Genomic DNA, 23698 nt, shown 5'->3' with positions numbered 1-23698 from the left:
ACGAAATGTCAAAACTAACACTAACATTATGTCTGGGTGTATCTTAGTTTTCTTACAGGATTGGACTGGAAAGAACTTTCTTAATTCCCTCCTTGTGTCTTGGCCAATCACACCATCTTTACTCTGAGCTGAGGTTCTGAGCTGAGTTCCAACCAGATTTGTGAATGAATGAGTGGGTGGGCCACAACGTCAATGTGGTGGGACTACTACAGATCCCTCCCAACGATGGATTCCCACTGTCTGAGAGCTCACACTTCTTTGGTAAGCGACCTCCAATGACTAGCCTGGTCCCAGATCAGTACTGTATGTGCTTCATCCAACTCCTCTGACTATTTTTGTCATGCAATACACAATATGCAGTGTACCATATTTTTTTAACAGTATATTTATATGGCATGCCAATGATATGGGAGTTGGCACATGCAGATCTGGGATCAGGCAATCGAGTAGACACCTATGACACAGATTACCTCTCAGTCAGTTGCAGCCAGTCACACAGGCCAGATGTGAAAGTGACTTTACACATTACCAAAACAACTACGTTATTGATGGGCAGAAATGTGAATGTCAAGTTAATAAGTAACCATGAAAACCTTTGCTCCCCTTTGTCATTCCTGAGTCAGTCCTCATGCAAGTACAAAACTGTTCTGTTTTAGGACTATTGAACCAGCATTTTAATTGAGAATTTCCTTTTCCGAAGACAATAGAGGGAGTTATGCTGAAGTAGAAGAAGTAACGGTAAGAGTAGAGCCGCAGAGGGGGATTACTTTTCAGTTGGTCAGAGAAAGAAAGAGAGATAGAGAGGGAGGGAGAGAGAGAGAATGACAGAGAAAGGGGAGGTTTTTATTGTGGATGCTCTGGGAGACCCTGAGATGGCCATGGTCCAGATCAAACCTTAAGGAGGTCAGTGTCTCACGCCCGTCGATCGTGTTGCGTCAGTTTGGGTTATGTGTGTTATCAGATGAGTTTGGATTAACTCAACACTATAAAACTGTACGGCTACATTCCAGCTGTTTTTTGTTGTTGCCCAGTATGTATTTGTACCTTAATGTATTTTAATGAATAAAAGTTAAGGTATTGAAATGGTTCAAATGCCAGCTGACGTCTAACCAAGGGTTCACGCTTACAAAATAGGACTAGAATTACTACTGTATATTTTATGACAGAGTAGATAAACCTGATGATAAAGCATTTCTGAAATATAGAAATATGTATAATATAAGTAGAAATATAAGTATAGATACAGTGGGGACAACAAGTATTTGATACACTGCCGATTTTGCAGGTTTTCCTACTTACAAAGCATGTAGAGGTCTGTAATTTTTATCATAGGTACACTTCAACTGTGAGAGACGGAATCTAAAACAAAAATCCAGAAAATCACATTGTATGATTTTTAAGTAATTCATTTGCATTTTATTGCATGACATAAGTATTTGATACATCAGAAAAGCAGAACTTAATATTTTGCTACAGAAACCTTTGTTTGCAATTACAGAGGTCATACGTTTCCTGAAGTTCTTGACCAGGTTTGCACACACTGCAGCAGGGATTTTGGCCCACTCCTCCATACAGACCTTCTCCAGATCCTACAGGTTTCGGGGCTGTCGCTGGGCAATACGGACATTCAGCTCCCTTCAAAGATTTTCTATTGGGTTCAGGTCTAGAGACTGGCTAGGCCACTCCAGGACCTTGAGATGCTTCTTACGGAGCCACTCCTTAGTTGCCCTGGCTGTGTGTTTCGGGTCGTTGTCATGTGACCCATCTTCAATGCTCTTACTGAGTGGGGGAAGGAGGTTGTTGGCCAAGATCTCGCGAAACATGGCCCCATCCATCCTCCCCTAAACTCCACTCGCCGTGTTTGGAGGAAGAAGAAGGATGAGAAGAACTCCAAGAACACGATCCTAACCGTGAAGCATGGAGGTGGAAACATCATTCTTTGGGGATGCTTTTCTGCAAAGGGGACAGGACAACCAAAAAGCTCTATTTTTGTCTTATCAGACCACATGACCTTCTTCCATTCCTCCTCTGGATCATCCAGATGGTCATTGGCAAACTTCAGACGGGCCTGGATATGCGCTGGCTTGAGCAGGGGAACCTTACGTGCGCTGCAGGATTTTAATCCATGACGGCGTAGTGTGTTACAAAGGGTTTTCTTTGAGACTTTTGTGCCGGCTCTCTTCAGGTTATTGACCAGGTCCTGCCATATAGTTCTGGGCTGATCCCTCACCTTCCTCATGATCATTGATGCCCCACGAGGTGAGATCTTGCATGGAGCCCCAGACCGAGGGTGACAGACCGTCATCTTGAACTTCTTCCATTTTCTAATAATTGCGCCAACAGTTGTTGCCTTCTCACCAAGCTGCTTACCTATTGTCCTGTTGCCCATCCCAGCCTTGTGCAGGTCTACAATTTTATCCCTGATGTCCTTACACCCTCTCTGGTCTTGGCCATTGTGGAGAGGTTGGAGTCTGTTTGATTGAGTGTGTGGACAGGTGTCTTTTATACAGGTATCAAGTTCAAACAGGTGCAGTTAATACAGGTAATGAGTGGAGAACAGGAGGGCTTCTTAAAGACAAACACGTCTGTGAAAGCTGGAATTCTTACTGGTTGGTAGGTGATCAAATACTTATGTCATGCAATAAAAATGCAAATGAATTACTTAAAAATCATACAATGTGATTTTCTGGATTTTTGTTTTAGATTCCGTCTCTCACAGTTGAAGTGTACCTATGATACAAAATTACAGACCTGCAAAATCGTCAGTGTATCAAATACTTGTTCTCCCCACTGTATATGCAGTAAGTACAGGGCTGGCAGGTAGCCCAGTGGTTAGAGCATTGGTCCAGTAACCAAAAGGTTGCTTGATTGAATCCCTGAGCTGACAAGATAAAATCTGTCTTTCTGCGCTTGAACAAGGCCGTTAATTAACCAACTGTTCCTAAGCTGTCATTGTAAATAATAATTTGTTCTTAACTGACTTGCCTAGTTACAGTAAATAAAGGTTAAAAAGTACTATATCTCTTTGGAGGTAGTTAGTTATCCCAAGCTGTCCTTTCAGTCTTTTATTACAGTGTTCTGTGAGAGCGTGAGGTTAAAGGTAGACTCAGCGAAATGATGTTGCCACAGATATTGAGATGAGCTACATGCATACTTTGCTCTTACAGTCACACACAGACTCTGCGCATGTGCATGGGTTAGCTTCATGCTGTTACAGTGTGGTAGCCAGCACACCAAAACAGTGGAGAAGTTGAGCCTCACGCTTCAACGCTCTTAGTTGTTGCAAATATTGACCCACTATGCTGTTTACTTTTTGCATCTACGTCATATCGCTGAGTCTACCTTTAAGTTTTGCTTTATATGTGTAGATTACTATCCCCTGTTATGTTAACATTTAAAAACTCAAATTAAGTCACTATCTAATACTACTTTAGCTTCTGCTGGGAAGTGTTTTTTGTCTGATCAGATAAACGGTTTTGTTGTGACTCACTATGCTTGGGAAAATACAGGAACATTTGTGGCTTTTCTGAACCATGCTAAAAAAATGCTGACTTTTTATTGGCTATAAAAACTCTACATCATTAAAATCATCAGTTTATTGCACACTTCTATTCAGTGATACTCTCATTTAATCTATGCCTCTTTCTTTTCTCCATCCAGATATTCTGTCAGAACAAGGGAGCCCTCTGCTCCAAGACCAGGAAGTCTTACCCTTCATCAGCTATCCCAGCATGCAATACCCCTCGGTGGAGCCCTCCCCACCATACTACTCCAGTCAGAACTACTACCCCCAGTACAACACCGATGAGTGGTACTCACGCACAGGGATGTATGAACTGAGGAAAGGACCCCTAGAGGGCACTTATAATGCTGAAATGGAAGATGCGTCCACCATAGTGCCTGCGGTGTGCAATAGGACCCGGCACACGTCCCACACAGGCAGTGTCAAAGGGGAGGAACTGTGTGTGGTGTGTGGGGACAAGGCATCCGGGTATCACTATAATGCTCTCACCTGTGAGGGGTGTAAAGGTATCAAAACATGATACAAAAATTGTCAGATGTAGACTAACAGTGAAATGCTTACTTACGGGAACTTCCCAACAATGCAGAAAGACAGAAAATACAGAAATAATAGAAAAGTAATAGCACAAAAAAATAAAAGTAATATTAAATACACAATGAGTAATGTTAATTTTGATATGTACACTGGGTACCAGTACCGAGTCGATGTGTAGGGATTTGAAGTTATTGAATTATATCTACGTTGTAGAATAACAGTGAAGACATCCAAACTATGAAATAACACATATGGAATCATGTACAGTTGAAGTCGGAAGTTTACATACACCTTAGCCAAATGCATTTAAACTCCGTTTTTCACTATTCCTGACATTTAATCCTAGTGAAAATTCCCTGTCTTAAAAATTCCCTGTCCAGTTAGGTTCACCACTTTATTTTAAGAATGTGAAATATCAGAATAATTGTAAAGAGAATGATCTATTTCAGCTTTTATTTCTTTCATCACATTCCCAGTGGGTCAGAAGTTTACATACACTCAGTTAGTATTTGGTAGCATTGCCTTTAAATTGTTAAACTTGGGTCAAATGTTTTGGGTAGCCTTCCACAAGCTTCCCACAATAAATTGGTCGAATTTTGGCCCATTCCTCCTGACAGAGCTGGTGTAACCGAGTCAGGTTTTTAGGCCTCCTTGCTCGCACACGCTTTTTTAGTTCTGCTCACAAATGTTCTATTGGATTGAGGTCAGGGCTTTGTGATGGCCACTCCAATACCTTGACTTTGTTGTCCTTCAGCCATTTTGCCACGATTTTGGAAGTATGCTCCATTAGGAAGACCCATTTGCAACCCAGCTTTAACTTCCTGACTATTGTCTTGAGATGTTGCTTCAATATATCCACATCATTTTCCTGCCTCATGGCGCCATCTATTTTGTGAAGTGCACCAGTCCCTCCTGCAGCAAAGCACCCCCACAACATGATGCTGCCACCCCTGTGCTTCACGGTTGGGATGGTGTTCTTTGGTTTGCAAGCCTCCCCCTTTTTCCTCCAAACATAACAATGGTAAATATGGCCAAACAGTTCTATTTTTGTTTCATCAGACCAGAAGGCATTTCTCCAAAAAGTACGATTTTTTTCACAATGTGCATTTGCAAACCGTATTCTGGCTTTTTATGATGGTTTTGGAGCAGTAGCTTCTTCCTTGTTGAGTGACCTTTCATGTTATGTCGATATTGGACTTTTACTGTGGATATAGATACTTTTGTACTTGTTTCCTCCAGCATCCTCACAAGGTCCTTTGCTGCTGTTCTGGGATTGATTTGCACTTTTCGCACCAAAGTATGTTAATCTCTAGGAGACAGAATGTGTCTCCTTCCTGAGCGGTATGACGGCTGCGTGGTCCCATGGTGTTTATACTTGTGTACTATTGTTTGTACAGATGAACGTGGTACCTTCAGGCATTTGGAAATTGCTCCCAAGGATGAACCAGACTTGTGGTGGTCTACAAAAAAAATTCTGAGGTCTTGGCTAATTTCTTTTGATTTTCCCATGATGTCAAGCAAAGAGGCACTGAGTTTGAAGGTAGGCCTTGAAATACATCCACAGGTACACCTCCAATTTACTCAAATGATGTCAATCAGCCTATCAGAAGCTTCTAAAGCCATGACATCGTTTTCTGGAATTTCCAAGCTGTTTAAAGGCACAGTCAATCTGTAAACAATTGTTGTAAAAATGACTTGTGTCATGCACGAAGTAGATGTACCAACTGACTTGCGAAAACTATAGTTTGTTAACAAGAAATTTGTGGAGTGGTTGAAAAACGAGTTTTAATGACTCCAACCTAAGAGTATGTAAACTTCCGACTTCAACTGTAGTAACCAAAAAATTGCGTTAAACAAATGAAAATACATTTTATATTATATTTTCTTCAAAGTAGCCATCCTTTGCCTTGATGACAGCTTTGGCATTCTGTCAACCAGCTTCATGAGGAATGCTTTTCCAACAGTCTTGCAGAAGTTCCCACATATGCTGAGCACTTGTTGGCTGTGTTAACCTTCATTAATCTGATGACTGTTTTTTATCTATTCAACTAACTATGTTGAATTGTTACCCGATTAAGTTAATCATGATACAATTAACTCATTATGAATTGGGGCACCACGAGAGCAGTTCTTTAAAGAGTTACCATCTCCCAAATTAAACTCTAAAGGTCTTTGCCTATATCTCCATAAACAGTCAACGTATTAATCATAACCTCGTATCATATCATCATTCTGAACAGTCGTAACCTCCTGCATCTGCAAAAACCCCAGCCTTACTTCTGATTCAGTACTACACAAATTGGTTTAATTATTTATTTACTAGCTAACTAAATGGTAACACAGGATAAACATACATACTTAATACATTTGAAACAGGTCCCTAGTGGCCTGACACAATATGGCAGCTTGTTACAAAAGAGATGGAGAGGGAAGGGGGGCAGAGAGAGACAGAGACATAATACTTTGATACATTTAGAAACTACTCTCACAGTAATCATATACTTTGCACATGAACCGCCACCCGTTTGGAGTAAGAAATCATGAATGTATTTGTGTAAATGTCTTGGTTCTTCGTGAATTTCTGTCAGAGCCAGGACTTCTTGGAAAGGGTGTTGGGCCTTTTTTGCGGTGCGCTTGTAAGGCACTGATTGTCCAAATGTGGTCCCCACCCGTTTTCTACTGTTGCTCTCCTCTGCCGTCTCCCAGCATCAATCAATCAATAAATCAAATGTATTTATAAAGCCCTTCTTACATCAGCTGATGTCACAAAGTGCTGTTCAGAAATCCAACCTAAACCCCCAAACAGCAAGCAATGCAGGTGTAGAAGCACCGGCCACTCGTTGGCATCCGGCGACCCGTCATGTAGTCCTGAACAGAAATACAGAGCTCACTCTACTTCCACTCTCTCTGAAAGATGATTCTTTGAAGATCGATGGTGTGTCGATGGTTCTCAGTGGGGTGATGAGAGTAGCGTACTACGGTAATTCGAGAAGAGTAGTGGAATAGTCCCATTTAAATTTGCTTTTCGAGATACTTTACTTTGGACAGCTAATCAGCCGTACCAGTGATTGTCCGGAAGGTGACGTTAACGTCTCTACCTTGTGTTGAGATTGAGTTCAAACCACTTTGGACGTGAGCTGCAGCTACACGTCTCTCTGGTCTGAAGTGTTCATTCTTAACCCATCATTTTATACAGTTCTTCTAAAGGGGTGGTTCGTGAGGCTGACACATTCTCTGAGGGGGGCTCAAGGGGGCGGTGACTACTTACTTGTACAAAGTTATAGAAACAATTTCCTCTTATATTTTCTAAGATCACACCCCTCTCTTAACAAAACCACTTTCATCATGTTTCATATTTCATACAAAACATAGAGGATGGACACTTCACATATATAGTGTGCATACTTTTGAAGTTACAGTATTTCTTTTATAACATTTTTAATGACGTCAAAAAATAACCAAACGACAAATATTGTTACAGTACTCGCTTTAGAACATGTCTTCACTATTATTCTACAATGTAGAAAATAGTCCAAATAAAGAAAAACCCTTCAATGTATAGGTGTGTCCAAACCTTTGACTGGTACTGTACATACAACTAGGAATAAAGTGACTAGGCAACAGGATAGATAATAAACAGTGTCAGTATGTGATGAATAACAAACAAATGGTGCAAAAAGGGTCAATGCAGAGAGTCTGGGTAGCTATTTGCTTAACTATGTAACTAACTATTTAGCAGTCTTATGGCTTGGGGGTAGAAGATGGTCAGGGTCCTGTTGGTTTCATACTTGGTGAATTGGTACCACTTGCAGTGCGATAGGAGACACAACAGTCTTTGACTTGGGTGGCTGGAGTCTTTGACAAGTTTTAGGGCCTTCCTCTGACACCTTGCCTGACCACTCTGCCTGCCCTTGACCCTGAGCCTGCATGCCGTCCGGTACTGTTGCCCCACCTCTGGTTTACTGACCCCTGCCTTCCTTGACCTGTCTATCACCTGCCGCTGTTGAAATATTAAACTAATGTTTACTCGACGTGGTCTGCCTTCTTACCTTCATACCTGATAACAGCTCAGCTTTAAACACCATAGTGCACTCCAAGCTCATCACTAAGCTAAGGACCCTGTGACTGAACACCTCCCTCTGTAACTGGATCCTGGAATCCTTGGCCTGGGCCCCTCCTTGGCCTGGGCCCCTCAGGGGTGTGTGCTTAGTCCCCCTCCTGTACTATTTAATGAAGCTGCCAGTTGTGGACTTGTGAGGCGTCTGTTTCTCAAGCTAGACACTCTAATATACTTATCCTCTTGCTCAGTTGTGCACCGAGGCCTCCCACTCCTCTTTCTATTCTGGTTAGGGCCAGTTTGCGTTATTCTGTGAAGGGAATAGCTGTACGAGATCTTCAGTTTCTTTGCAATTTCTCGCATGGAATAGCCTTCATTTCTCAGAACAAGAATAGACTGACGAGTTTCAGAAGAAAGTTCTTTGTTTCTGGCCGTTTTGAGCCTGTAATCAAATTCACAAATGCTGATGCTCCAGATACTCAACTAGTCAAAAGAAGATCCGTTTTATTGCTTCTTTAATCAGAACAATAGTTTTCAGCTGTGCTAGCGTAATTGCAAAAGGGTTTTCTAATGACCAATTAGCCCTTTAAAATTATAAACTTGGATTAGCTAACACAACGTGTCATTGGAACACAGGAGTGATGGTTGCTGATAATGAGCACCTGTACACTTAGGTCAATATTCCATAAAAAATAGGATTATGGTGTTGATGTGAGCCATGACCAGCCTTTCAAAGCATTTCATAACTAAAGATGTTAGTGCTACGGGGATTGTCATTTAGATAGGTTACCTTGGCGTTCTTGGGCACAGGGATTATGGTGGTCTGCTTGAAACATGTAGATATTACAGACTGGATCAGGTAGTGGTTGAAAATGTCAGTGAAGACATTTGCCAGCTGGTCAGCGCATGCTCTGAGTATGTGTCCTGGTAATCCATCTTGTGAATGTTAACCTGTTTAAAGGTCTTACTCACATCAGCTACGGAGAGCGTGATCACACAGTCATCTGGAAAAGCTCTCATGCATGGTTCAGTGTTGCTTGCCTTGAAGCGAGCATAGAAGGCATTTAGCTTGTCAAGTAGGCTTTTGTCACTGGGCAGCTCGAGGCTGGGTTTTCCTTTGCAATCTGTGAAAGTTTGTAAACCCTGCCACATTCAACGAGCGTCAGACCCAGGCGTAGTAGGATTCGATCTTAGTCCTGTATTCACGCTTTGCCTGTTTTATGGTTCGTCTGAGGGTGTAGCGGGATTTCTTATTAGTGTCCGGATTAGTGTCCCGCTCTTTGAAAGTGTCAGCTCTAGCATTTAGCTCAGTGTGGATGTTGCCTGTAATCCATTGCTTCTGGTTGGGATATGTACATACAATCACCGTGGGGAAGGCGTTGTCAATGTACTTATTAATGAAGCCAGTGACTGATGTGGTAAACTCCTCAACGCCATCGGATGAATCTGAAACATATTCCAGTTTGTACTAGCTAAACAGTCATGTAGCTTAGCATCCGCTTCATCTGACCACTTCTGTCTTGGGCTCATCACTGGTACCTCCTGTTTGAGTTTTTGCTTGTAAGCAGGAATCAGGGGTATAGAGTTATGGTCAGATTTGCCAAATGGAGGGCGAGGGAGAGCTTTTTATGCATTTTTGTGTGTGGAGTGAAGGTGATCTAGAGTTTTTAGCCTCTAGTTGCACAGATGACATGATGGTAGGAGTGTGTTCACTAGGAGTGTGTTCACTAGGAGTGTGTTCACTAGGAGTGCGTCCACTAGGAGTGTGTTCACTAGGAGTGCGTTCACTAGGAGTGTGTTCACTAGGAGTGCGTTCACTAGGAGTGTGTTCACTAGGAGTGTGTTCACTAGGAGTGTGTTCACTAGGAGTGTGTTCACTAGGAGTGCGTTCACTCGATGAGCATGTTTTGTTTGCACCATCTTTTTCTCTTCCAAGTCTCGGGGATTAGGACCTGGTCCGGGATGAGCAGTATGTCCTGCGCTGCTGACTCATTGAAGTAGAAATCTTCCTCCAAATCGAGGTCAGTGAATGCTGTTCTGATGTCGAGAAGCTCTTTTCGGTCATAGGAAATGATGGCAGAAACATTAAGTGCAAAAAAAACACAAAATAGCAGAATTGGTCAGGAGCCTGTAAAACTGCAGCTATCCAGCTATCCAGCACCATTGTTTTTTGTAAGAACAGTGGTTCTTACAGCTAGATCATAGCTGTAGACATTGAAGTGCTATTGACTGCAAAGATAGCACCAAAGAATAGCATCTTCAACATTTGAGAAAGCCCTCTATGGATCGGCTCACATCTTCTAAAAGGCTGTCACTTCTGGTGAGGTGATTCTACATGCACATGTGTGAAATAAAGTCTTGTTAACAGCTGAACACTTGAAGCACTAAATTGCATTTCCAGTCCTAATTTGGCTCATTAAGCCTTCCGGCTTGTTGGTTTAGTAATGATGTTCCACAGGGGAAATTCAATTGTGAGGAGGGAGAGACGTTGATCCCACAAGTGACTCATAGGAAATGTGTTATTGAAAAGAACTTGTAGTTGATAAGAATGTTGTTTTCGACTGGCTCGTAGAGGACAAGAATGAAAATAGATGACATTAGGTGACCTGGTGGTGATGATGTTCTGTTAAACTTCAGTTCTTTTGAAGATTACTCCACTGCAGGGTCAAGTAAGGCGATACGGTCTGGTACTGGTGTCCCGGCAAAATAAATAGTGGGGGTATGCCTTACCGGGAAACATGAGCCCATCATAATAATTCAAACAAAATGTCAAGAAACCTGTCAGTTATTACACCACTTTCTATCATTACCAAATGTCAGAGTTCTGGAAAATCAGCGAATGGGCTTGAAAATGGGTGGTAAACTATAGCCTATTCTCTAAAATGTAATGTGGTTAGACTAGAATACAGACATGGTGTTTTGTTTAACAGAGGTCTCTTTCCTTTCACCACTGTTTGTTTCTACTTTCACCACTGTTTGTTTCTACTTTCATCACAGTTTGTTTCTACTTTCACCACTGGTTGTTTCTACTTTCACCAGTGGTTGTTTCTACTTTCACCACTGGTTGTTTCTACTTTCATCACTGTTTGTTTCTACTTTCACCACTGGTTGTTTCTACTTTCACCACTGTTTGTTTCTACTTTCACCACTGTTTGTTTCTACTTTCACCACTGTTTGTTTCTACTTTCACCACTGTTTGTTTCTACTTTCACCACTGTTTGTTTCTACTTTCACCACTGCTCCACTGGTATGACAAACACTCAGAAGGTGATCAATATTATATTTCCTCATGACAAGAAAAAATGTATGTATTGTTTTTGGACTTCACACAGTGCCAAGAGTAAGCATTACTTTACAGCACCATGTACAAATTACGAGCTCAGTCACACCCAAAGTGACAAACCACAACTAACAATCTATCTTTAACTGTTTTATGACAACATTGTTTTATTCTATTTTGTGTGAAACCCCAGGTGAATGGGTGCAAGTGTAATTCCACCCCGTTGGGGTGGACAATGCCAAGGTTGTGGTCACTGGGATGTCCTGCCTCATGTCTGAGTGTAGGTTTGAGGTTAGATTGTCCCTCGTTGGTTCACCCTCCGGATAGGGTTCCCTGTCAGCTTTCATCTGTATAATGGCGGAGGGAACCAGAGCTAAGCAATGTTAATGCGTTTCATTGTACTCATCACCCTGCGCTTGAATGTCTAATTACCTGTTAGAACTATGAGTTACACTGTTGAAATGGGTTAATGTTAATGGTTTGAAGCACCACTTGGGCATATGTCAAGGCAAAGGGCAGATTGTATAGATCAACCAAAAATCCAATGCCATCATTTCATTAAAGGTGTAATTTATGGGTGACCGTGTACCTGTATCGTGTCATAGTATTTGTAGGGCAAGTTTATCAGGTTTATTCCAATATTTCTATTGAGCTAATCAGTTTCAAGGACACTCCACCTTTACAGTACATAATATCAATCGTATTTCATCATATGAACATAGACTGAGGTCACTATGGGTAATTGTGTTGATCTCTGCCTTCAGGCTTCTTCAGACGGAGCATGACCAAGAAAGCTGTGTACAAGTGCAAGAATGGAGGGACCTGTGAGATGGACATGTACATGCGGAGGAAGTGCCAGGAGTGTCGTCTCCGGAAGTGCAAAGAGATGGGCATGCTGGCAGAGTGTGAGTATCAGCCCCCGCCAACAGCTGTTCTCCTTAATACTGTACCCATGATGCCACTCTTAATGGACAGACTGTGAAGTACTGGTATAATGAATAAGGAAAGGGACTAATAGTCAAAACAAACCATAAACCATCCATTCATGAAAAAGGTACAGTACATTTGACAAGAAAGTCAATGACATGCTTATTCACTCTTGATGGTCTTTACTCCAGAATCCATGTAGATGCAGCAGTAGCAGAGTGTAGGTAAAATCACTGAGGAAGCCAAGCCAAGCCAGTAAAAAAAAAATCCATATTACAACCTGTTGTGATAATTGCGTTGTTTGCTCTATAACCCATTAATTCATACGCCACCATGATATATTAAGGCCATGACAACAAAAAGACAAGTCACACAGTGGCTGTAACGCTCGTCAGAAGAAGTGGACCAAGGTGCAGTGTGGTATGTGTTCATGATTCTTTATTAAATCCGAACACCAAACAAAACAACAAAAGAACAACGAATGTCACGTTCCGTAGGCTACGCAGAGCTAACAAAAAACAACATCCAACAACCTAAGGTGGTAAAACAGGCTGCCTAAGTATGATTCCCAATCAGAGACAACGATAGACAGCTGTCCCTGATTGAGAACCATACCCGACCAAAACATAGAAACAAATACGTTTGTTTCATCACAGAACCAGAGAGCAAGATCTGTCTGGTGAAGTCCACAAAGCAAATATTTCATGCAAGTTAATGTTTTCGACAGTTTATTAAACAACTACTGATTTAGAAACAAGGAGTTACCGCAAGTCAGGACAAAGAGAACAGGAGCACTGCCAGTTCAGCACCTTTTCTTCTTAGACATTGTCACGTAAATGCTGGGAGTCAGGAAGCAGGTGCAGAAGGTGAGTATAATAATGAAGAATGCCGATAAACAAAACATGAGAAGTATACAGACTGTGAATGAAAACAAACCAATACTGCCTGATGACTGAGGCTACTGAGGGCTAAATAAAAGGAAGTTAATGAAGTCCAGGTGTGCGCAATGATGGGGAGCAGGTGTGCGTAATGATAGGAAGCAGGTGTGCGTAATGATGGTTGCCAGGATCGGTGGTTAGTAGACTGGCGACTTCGAGCGCTGGAGAGGTGGAGCGGGAGTAGGCGTGACAGACATTTAAATATCATCAAATCAACAAGGCTATATATGCTTAGATTAATACACTGAAAAAAAACGTAAAGATACAAAAAACTATTTAGTCTAATCAATGCTGCTAAATATCATGTGGCTGTCAATGGTACTGATTTCTGTGTGCGTGTGCGTGGGCGTGCAAGTAAAACACTTATAGACTAGATGAACAGCAATGCCACCCTCCTCTCTTTCATGTTGGCAAAACAGTCTATGACTCTGTCATACAGTATGCTTTTAGTTTTTGTTGTCATAGGCTATCCAGCTAAAATTCTTGCTAGCCTAAGATCCTCACATGGGCAACAATGAACCAGCTAAGTGAGCTAGCTACACTACATGACCAAAAGTATGTGGTCACCTGCTTGTCGAACATCTCATTCCAAAATCATGGGCATTTATATGTAGTTGGCACCCTCTTTGCTGCTATAACAGCCCCAGACTAGATGTTGGAACATTGCTGTGGGGAGTTGCTTCCATTGAGCCACAAGAGCATTAGTGAGGTCTAGCACTGATGTTGGGTGATTAGGCCTGGCTCGCAGTCGGCGTTCCTATTCAACCCAAGGTGTTCGATGGGGTTGAGGTCAGGGCTCTGTGCAGGCCAGTCAAGTTCTTCCTTTGATCTTGACAAACCATTTCTGTATGGACCTTGCTTTGTGCACGAGGGCATTGTCATGCTAAAACAGGAAAGGGCCTTCCCCAAACTGTTGCCACAAAGTTGGAAGCACAGAATCGTCTAGAATGTCATTGTATGCTGTAGCGTTAAGATTTCCCTTCACTGGAACAAAGGGGCCTAGCCCGAACCATAAAAAACAGCCCCAGACCATTATTCCTCATCCACCAAACTTTACAGTTGGCACTATGCATTGGTGCAGATAGCGTTCTCCTTGCATGCGCCAAACCCAGATCCATCCGTCTGACTGCCAGATGGTGAAGCGTAATTAATCACTCCAGAGAACCATTTCCACTACTCCGGAGTCCAACTGTGGCGAGCTTTACACCACGCCGGCCGACGCTTGGCATTGGCCGAGCTTTGGCTTGTGTGCGGCTGCTCGGCCATGGAAACCTATTTCATGAAGCTCCCGATGAACAGTTCTTGTGCTGACATTGCTTCCAGAGGCAGTTTGGAACTCGGTAGTGAGTGAGCTCAACGCTGATTGGCTAATTATTTTATAAAAAATGATCAAGTGAGGCCAAATGCTTGCTGGCATCAATCAATCAAATGCTCCAGCTGCAACATATCATACTGTTTTGGTGCAGACAGCATCATGGGCTACACATACTGAAACAGAGGGGCACTGTTTCCCTCGCTCAGATTATTTCTCCGGTGGGATTCAGCTACTTGCAAATTGACGGAAAATTATAAAAACACAGAGACAGAGAGAGACGGAAGTTAAATTATTGTTTAAAAGCCGGGCTTCCCTTGGCATCTGTGAATACATGCCACTGAGTTGCAGATGCATGGATATCCTACACTCTTAGAAAAAAAGGTTACAGAAGGGTTCTTTGGCTGTCCCCATAGGATAACCCTTTTTGGTTCCAGGTAGAACCCTTTTGGGGTTCTATGTAGAACCCTCTGTGGAAAGGGTTTGATATGGAACCCAAAAGGCTTCTACCTGGAACCAAAAAGTGCTCTTCAAAGGGTTCTCCTATGGGGACAGCCGAATAACTCTCTGAAGTTGTAGATAGAAAATGATTTAAGAGTGTACCATATTGCTATTTCTTAAGTGCAACAGAATATCTTGCTAGCATCAGGAAATGAATTTGGTGATAACACCATCTCTTTGATATACTACTATCTGCATTTATTACTTGATAGACTATATTGAAGATTTTATTAACTCATGGTACTCGTTACTTGATGCACATACTATACGGTATTACCTGAGCGTACAAATATTCATGTTCAAACCCTTTGTTTTAATTCAACTGAAGCACGGACATATCTAAGGGCACCTCCTTTAAGAATAAGTGCACCTGCTCTTTCCCGCTAGAGCATGGTTCCCCAACTGGCAGACCGCGGGCCGAATTTATTGGACCCCCAAGTTTTCTGGGCAATTTTTTTTCACATAAAAAAATACTAATAATTGGATTGGACATAAAAGACTGTAAAAACACCAGCAAATCAGCTCCAAGTGATTATAATTTTGGAAACCTGTTCCAAAGTATTCCCACGCAAAATGAAGAGATATAGAGAGATATATGTCACATTAGCGCACATTAGCTCAACTGTCCCACGGGTGGGACACTGATCCTATAGAGAATATAGAGAGATATATGTGATCGTATATGCAAATTTAAGTTTGAAATTATTATGCTTTAATCAAATATTATATCTCTTTGGGCTACTTGCAGTCTACTAATTATTTGTAATTATTTGTAATTATCTTGGATTTCATCAATATTATTGCATTTTACCATTCATATATCCATTTACTTTTTATCAGTTTAGGATCAACATGATTAAAACAGAGTTATCTCACTCTCAGTATTTGATTCTGATTGACATGTGTCTTGCTCTGATGGACGTGTCTAGCTGTGAGCCTGACACCCTGACTATCTCTTCATAAGACTGTGTGATAGTATCATACTGTTCTTTCAATGCACTGGAGGCAGTCTCAGATCAAGCAGAGAACTGTCTTTGTGGATTCTGACACGACTGCTTTGAATCCCACCAAGGGAAAGTGTGTCATACCTCTCACAATTGAAAGGTCTCACCATTGTTGCTCTTAAAGGAAAGACTGTGGAAAGGGAAAGGGAAAGGGGGATACCTAGTCAGTTGTACAACTGAATGTCTTCAACTGAAATGTGTCTTCCGCATTTAACCCAACCCCTCTGAATCAGAGAGGTGCGGGGGGCTGCCTTAATTGATATCCACGTCTTTGGCGCCCGGGTTGAAAGGTTGAAGGATAGGAGGGAGGGAGGGAGGGAGGGAGAGAGGGAGGGAGGGAGAGAGAGGTGGGGGGAGTCAGGAGAGCAGGAGGAAGGAGTTGGGCTCATGTTGCTCATAAATGTTGTAGGAAGTTGGGATGAATATTGCAGGTAGCAGGCATTCAACAGCCCTGTCTGTTGGCGCTACAGTGCTCCCTCCGATGACTCCCAAAGCTTTTTGTTAGGCAGGCCTGGATGGCTATCATGGCCTGATCTCGCAGTCTCCTTTGGTCTCAATGTTAAAAGAGCCAATTCTGAAGGTCTTCATTCAAAGGAAACACTGATCATAGATTTTTCCCTGGTTTGTCAGAACTTTGCTGAAAGGAGTAACATTGACATACTCCCTACATTAAATACAGGGGTTGTATCATTTATAATAATATCACACTGATAGAATTTGTAACAAAGGAGAAATCCCCAGTCATGGAAAATAATTCCCTAATTATCTGAACTTTACATCTGTGCTAACAGCTTACCTTGGGTGAAAATCATTGTTCAAAACATTCTCAGTAACCTTCTCAAACCCATAGCTATACTATGGAGCCACTTGAATAAAATATCAAACTACAGTGGCTACAGTGCATTCACAAAGATAATCATTATTGAAGAAGTAAGGGTGAAATTCTCTTTCAGCACTTTGTGTTTGAACCCATCATCAACGCCCACAGGTCTGCTGACAGAGATCCAGTGTAAATCTAAAAGGCTGAGGAAAAACCCCAAGGTCTCACCAGGACAGTCCACTGGGGACGAGACAGAGGGGGGAGACAACGGAGACACCAAACAGGTCACCTCCACCACCAAACTGTCAAAGGTAAACTCTCCCCCTGTTACTCTTTAGAATGTTTTTTGGCTCTTCAAAATGGGAGATATGTCAGTGATTCCCAATTGAGGAATCTAAATACTATCAACAAAATTATTTTAGATGTTTATAGACTCAGCAAAACTACCTTTTTCTGAAATACCTTTCTTTGTAAGAAAAAAAAGTAATTATTCATTTTTTTCTTTGATTTTTTTCTTTGATTGTCTACTTCTCGTTATCTAAATATAAATGCCCTACACTGATTACTGCATATGGGAATTACATGAACATGCGGGGGGAAAAAGGTGCCTCAGCTGCAGTTGTCTGTGATCCCCAAAAGCCCAGTGTTTAAGTAAACCATGAATATTTAAACATGTCTAAAGTCCTTGCCACCAAGGGATTGTATTACTCACAGCTAAGACTGCCACCTTACAAAGTATGACCCATAAATAGCCCTAGTATTACACCAAAGACATTCAAAACGGAGAGCTAATGGTTTTATTTCAGGAGAATCTTGAACTCAGTCAAGAGCAGCAGGCTCTCTTGAGCTTCATTGTAGAAGCTTATCAGAAACATCAAATTCCTCAAGACATGGCCAAAAAACTGGTACGTGATATCTCCTACAATTCTAGCAAATTCTGTCCCGCTGGGCACAGATGTCAATCCAATGTCTATTCCATGTTGATTCAACGTAATATCAGTGAAATGATGTGGAAACAACGTTGATTTAACCAGCATGTGCCCAATGGGGTATGTTTTTCACCAAGACATAGTGTTTGCTTTACAGCTCAGACATATTCATAGTTCATGGAAGACAGTAATATACCCTTGTCACATATCCCAGAATAGATATGACTTACACCACATGCTCTCTATCCAAGTAGAAGTCAGACAGTTTTTTTCCCTCAAGTCATAGATGAAGTGACATAAAACTCCTTATCAGCCAGCAGTGTCACTCCACACACATTCTGTAATCATCTCCCGTTTGTGTGCCCTTGTTGTTTCTCCAGCTACAAGAGCAGTTCAATGCAGAAGAGAACTTCCTTCTTTTGACAGAGATGGCCACCAGTCATGTTCAAGTGCTGGTGGAGTTTACCAAAAACATTCCAGGTCTGGACATCTATTAGGCTACGATGATCATGCCAATATTTTCAATACATAAAAGGTTGATATAAATAGATTGCTCCCATGGATTATCAGTCAACATCGATTATCAGTCAACATCGATTATCAGTCAACCTCTGGCCTTTTGTACCTCGGTACTCCAGACTTATAGTCTAATCGGCTCCTTGGCATCATCATAGCAACAAATAGCTTGTATGACTTAACGGAATAGGACCGAGCGGGTGTTGACATCGGTCATCATTGTAATTCCAGACTGTATTTTTTCTTATTTTTAACTTACCTTTATTTGATCAGGGAAGACAAATGAGACCTAGTTCTCTTTTTCAAATGTGCCCTGCACAATACAACACAAGAATACACATTTTAAACAAAATATACATATATATAAAATATATATACATATACACATTAAAATACCAAAACACAGTCATGGGAAGCACAAATAAAACATCACAAATCACCCAGAAAAACAGTTACATTCCTCCACAAATAAGTCCCCAATCAATACTTTAAACTGCCTGAACGGCACCACAACAATAAGTTAAAATGTATTTAGAATGCTGTTCCATCAATACAGTGCATTAAATAAAATCAGAGTTACCTAGCTCGGTGGAGACCCTGGGAACCTGAAGAGTTAACCAATCCTGTGAATTGGTTAGGCAACTCAGGTGTCTACTTCAACAGCAAAGTTAGATAAGACAAAAGTTTATGAAGTAGGGCCTTGTAAATGAAAAGGGAGTAATGTAGAGATCTACTACGGGTCTTTAGCGAAGTCCAGCCAACCTTCTGACACAGGATACAGTGATGAGTATCAAAACTGTCAACTGTAACAAAACAAAGGTCACTATGGTAGATAGCATCCAAAGGTTTAAGAGTAGCAGCAGGTGCTCTATAATAAATAATATCACCATAATCAAGAACAGACGAAAAGGTTGACTGAATAATCTACTTCCTACTGCTTAGAGAAAGGCACGATCTGTTTCTGTAGAAAAAGCCAACTTTAAATGGTAGCGTCCTAACGAGCTCATCTATATGTTTTTTAAAGGTCAAATTCATATCAATCCAATTGCCTAAGTATTTATATGCGGGAACACGTTCAATTGGAGTACCATCTAATGTAGTTCAGCTGAAACATTCTTACGGGAGTTTAAAAACAACATGTAGTTCCTTTTGTCCGTATTAAGTTTTCAATCAGCAAGGGATTCCTGCATAGCTATAAAATCTGACTGTAGTTTTGACACAGCCAGATCAACAGCCGGGGCAATAGCGTACAAAATAGTTTCAGCCGGAGATTATTTTTAACAGATTGACCAATGGTGTTTATATAAATACTGAAGAGAACAGGTCCCAAAATCAACCCCTGTGGTACACCTTTACTTACATCAAGAAATTCAGACTTAACCCCATCAATCATGATGGCTTGAGTTCTTTCACTAAGATAATCATGAAACCATGAACAGGAGTCAGAACTCAGGCCTATCGAGGACAACTTATTCAATAAAATAGCATGATCAACAGTATCAAAAGCTTTTGACAGGTCCACAAACAAAGCAGCATTTCGTTTTAGTGTCTAAAGCGTTAACAAGATCTTTAACAACCCTGAAGTGGCGCAGCGGTCTAAGGCACTGCATCTCAGTGCAAGAGGCGTCACTACAGTCCCTTGTTCGATTCCAGGCTGTATCACTTCCGGCCGTGGTTGGGAGTCCCATATGGCAGCGCACAAGCGTTGTCCCAGCGTTGTCCCAGCGTTGTCTGGGTTTGGTCGGGGTAGGCTATCATTACAGCAACCACTACAGTGGTTCCTGTAATAGTGCTGTGCCCAGGCCTAAACCCTGATTAGTTTACATTCAAAATACATTTCTCAGATAAACAAATAACAAAGTTGGACATTTACCAAGGACTCAATAATCTTAGCAAGACAAGGAAGGTCTCAGGAAATGTAACTCATCACCAAAACCTCTGTTATATTACATTGAAATGGGAAGGTCTTCCTTAACTAATCTCTTTCTGTTGTTGAGGCATCTACTGAGTGAGTTTATTTAGCATAGTTTTATTTACAAAGAGTATTTTTTACATTTAATTATTTTTAATTTCTCACAAACCATAGAGGAGGTCCATTCTTACCTTCCTCCCTGCAATAGCCTCCCCTGTCTGTGTATGTGTGTGTCTGTGTGCATTTGTGTGTGGGTGGGTGCATGTGTGCAGGTTTCTCAGCCCTGGACCATGAGGATCAGATCGCACTGTTGAAGGGCTCGGCAGTGGAGGCCATGTTCCTGCGCTCAGCACAGGTGTTTACCAGGAAGCTACCCCATGGACACACAGAGGTGTTGGAGGACAGGATACGCAAGAGTGGTGCGTTCATACTGGGAAACTGGCGCATACAAGTGAAAATGCTACAACAATACTTCAATATCCATCCACACGTCTACTACTTCTATTAGAACTAAATGGAGGTTATCATCATTATAATCAGTATCATAATCCTCCAAACCATCTTCAGCTCTTTCATCAACATGAACATCACCTTAACATGTCAAACCAACTTTTACCACAATTCATGGTTGGCATGAAACATTCATGACATTGATAGGCATCTGGCCTTTCATCCACCACACACACACACACACACACACACACACACACACACACACACACACACACACACACACACACACACACACACACACACACACACACACACACACACACACACACACACACACACACACACACACACACACACACAGAGACACAGGTCTGGTGTGAATAATGGATAGGACTGCTTTATCTGACGATCTAGTTGACGAGGAGACAGGTAGCCTAGCAGTGTACTGACCTGTTGATCCTTGGCCAGGTGTGGGTTACCCGTGTAAACGGACCCCTGCCTACCGGATAGCATTTCATTCCATTGTGAGCGTGTATGGGCAATGTGCCAGGTAGGGCTGTCTTCAGGTGCTAGCTAGACTGGATCAGTTAGAACTATGCACATGATTTATCGTCCATAAATGCTGGTAGTGTTGGGTATCGGATGGCAGTGTGGTGTAAGGTGGCATGAATAATTCACTAAACATCCAATTAATTGTGCTGGTCATAACACATCAAACGAGAGGATCTGGCTTTGATATTCTGATTTGTGTGTACAGTACACAAGACAACACATTACCCCAGTGGGCAAAGCTGGTTGAAATGACATCATTGAAACCAGTTTTCTCACTGAAACCAGTTTGCTAACTGGGATATTACAATAATTACTTTTAATAGAGAAGCCTGTATTTGTGAATCGATGATTGGACCTTTTGTTGTTGTAAGGAAATCTTCATAGTAATCCCTAACTAAATTTATTTCCGCATCTTTATTTATGAAACTCACTTTCATATATTTTTGAAAGAGTGCAGCAGTCTGGCTGCCTTGATATCTAAAGCCTACTGTATTGCTGTAATATGCAGTCATATCTGAGCTGTCACTTTGATACCCCTGGTTGGACAGTTGAATATAGAGTGGTAGAGATGGCTGCTATGTCTGCGTCATTACATCCCTTGGTGCAGGTCCTGAGTGAATGGATTAGTTGAGAGACATTCAAGCTAAAGGCCAGTCTGAGGGAAAAGAGAGAGGTGTCTAAAGAGGCTATTGTTCTTTATCTAAACATCCAGAGCTCTATTGTGCCCCTCTCTCCCTCTTTGTGCGCTCCTGGCATTTCTGAAGGATTATGGCTCTGTGATTTGACTGACTGGATTGGGTGGATTTCTAAAATGGTTTTGGTGGTAGTAGTGGTGGAGGTGGGGGTTGTCCTGCTCTCAGGATTGTTTTAATGGAAATCTGGGAAAATTCCAATGGTATCCTCAAATGGTATACTGCCCCTAATTCTATATCACATATTTTGGTTCATTACAGTAGGACGTTATGGAAATTATACTAGATATCAGTATACATATATTGAACAATGTTTGAACCGATTCCCCTGTGATCTATGCTGCATCTATGGACAACACTGCCATCCAGTGGTTGTATATTGATCATGCACCTCCACATGTTTTCCAGGCATATCAGAGGAGTTTATTACACCCATGTTCACCTTCTATAAAAGCATTGGGGAACTCCAGATGATGCAGGAAGAACACGCCCTCCTCACCGCCATTACCATCCTGTCACCAGGTGAGCTGCCACCTGGGCATGTGGCACAAGTTAAAAAGTCATGGTCAAATCAACAAAAATCAACTTGATTATTTGGTTTGACCTTACTGAAAGGTGATTGGTCTTTTTTTTAAATGTGTCAAATGCCCCCTATCACTCCTTCTTAGCTAGCAATGGCTAAAGTTATTTCAAGTTTGTAAACCGAACCATGAAATACAGTTTCTCCTTCTCCATAAACTACTTTCAGGGTGAGAAACAATCTATCGTTTAGTTGAAAAATATTGAACTTCCCTTTCATCTCCTCTACAGACCGGCCGTACGTAAAGGGCCAGCAGGCGGTGGAGAGGCTGCAGGAGCCCATGTTGGAGGTGCTCAGGAGGTTCTGTGCAATGCAGCACCCGCTGGAGCCCCAGCACTTTGCCCGTCTCCTGGGCCGTCTGACTGAGCTGCGGACACTCAACCACCACCATGCTGAAATGCTTACCTCCTGGCGCATGAGCGACCACAAGTTCACACCCCTCCTCTGCGAGATCTGGGACGTACAGTAAATGGTATACAAAGGCTGCATGGATGGATGGATGGATGGATGGATGGATGGATGGATGGATGGATGGATGGATGGATGGATGGATGGATGGATGGATGGATGGATGGATGGACAGATGGATGGGATGGATGGGCGGATGGATGGATGGATGGATGGATGGATGGATGGATGGATGGATGGGTGGGTGGGTGGATGGATGGACAGATGGATGGACGGATGGATGGGTGGACGGATGGACGGATGGATGGACGGATGGATGGGTGGGTGGCTGGATGGATGGATGGAAGGATGGGTGGGTGGGCGGACAGATGGATGGACGGATGGATGGACGGACGAATGGACGGATGTGTGGACGGACGGATGTGTGGACGGACGGATGGACGGACGGACGGATGGACAGATGGATGGGTGGATGGATGAGGGAGAGGAGAGGAAAAACAAAACATTTCACCCTAGTGACTCCTTTAACCATTTCAGATGCTGCAACCTTTTCAGAAGCTGACCCTTTTACCATTTCCGATGTTCTGACTTTGGACTTAACACTGCTTTGAGATGTTGTGAAGGAATGTTGTGTAGGCTATGCTCAGGTGTTCTGTGAGCTTTTGTGATGGGCTACTTGAATGTGACCACAAGTTGCCAAAGAAACTTGGAGACATTATTTAAAGAAAAGATCTCCCAATGGGATAATGGACTTATTTTG

At 42.1% G+C, this 23698-nt stretch overlaps 1 protein-coding gene across 4 annotated transcripts in view; it reads left to right on the top strand.

The window, feature by feature from the left end:
* Window positions 1-23062, top strand: part of LOC112218727 (bile acid receptor) — a 36061-nt gene extending 12999 nt beyond the window's left edge. Inside the window, exons 2-10 of one of the 4 annotated variants that reach the window (XM_024379782.1) lie at window positions 48-261; window positions 3661-4029; window positions 12159-12299; window positions 17065-17207; window positions 17703-17801; window positions 18206-18305; window positions 20526-20672; window positions 22359-22472; window positions 22761-23062. In XM_024379782.1, the coding sequence (XP_024235550.1) occupies window positions 165-261; window positions 3661-4029; window positions 12159-12299; window positions 17065-17207; window positions 17703-17801; window positions 18206-18305; window positions 20526-20672; window positions 22359-22472; window positions 22761-22999 (1449 nt within the window). In that variant the 5' untranslated portion in view covers window positions 48-164 and the 3' untranslated portion in view covers window positions 23000-23062. The other 3 variants (XM_024379784.1, XM_024379785.1, XM_024379783.1) reach the window with 3 other exon arrangements.
* The last annotated feature ends 636 nt before the right edge of the window (window positions 23063-23698 follow it).

The sequence above is a fragment of the Oncorhynchus tshawytscha genome, linkage group LG19 (genome assembly GCF_018296145.1).
Source record: "Oncorhynchus tshawytscha isolate Ot180627B linkage group LG19, Otsh_v2.0, whole genome shotgun sequence".
In the NCBI taxonomy this organism is placed as follows: domain Eukaryota; kingdom Metazoa; phylum Chordata; class Actinopteri; order Salmoniformes; family Salmonidae; genus Oncorhynchus; species Oncorhynchus tshawytscha.
This window is presented reverse-complemented; position numbering and strand designations above follow the sequence as displayed.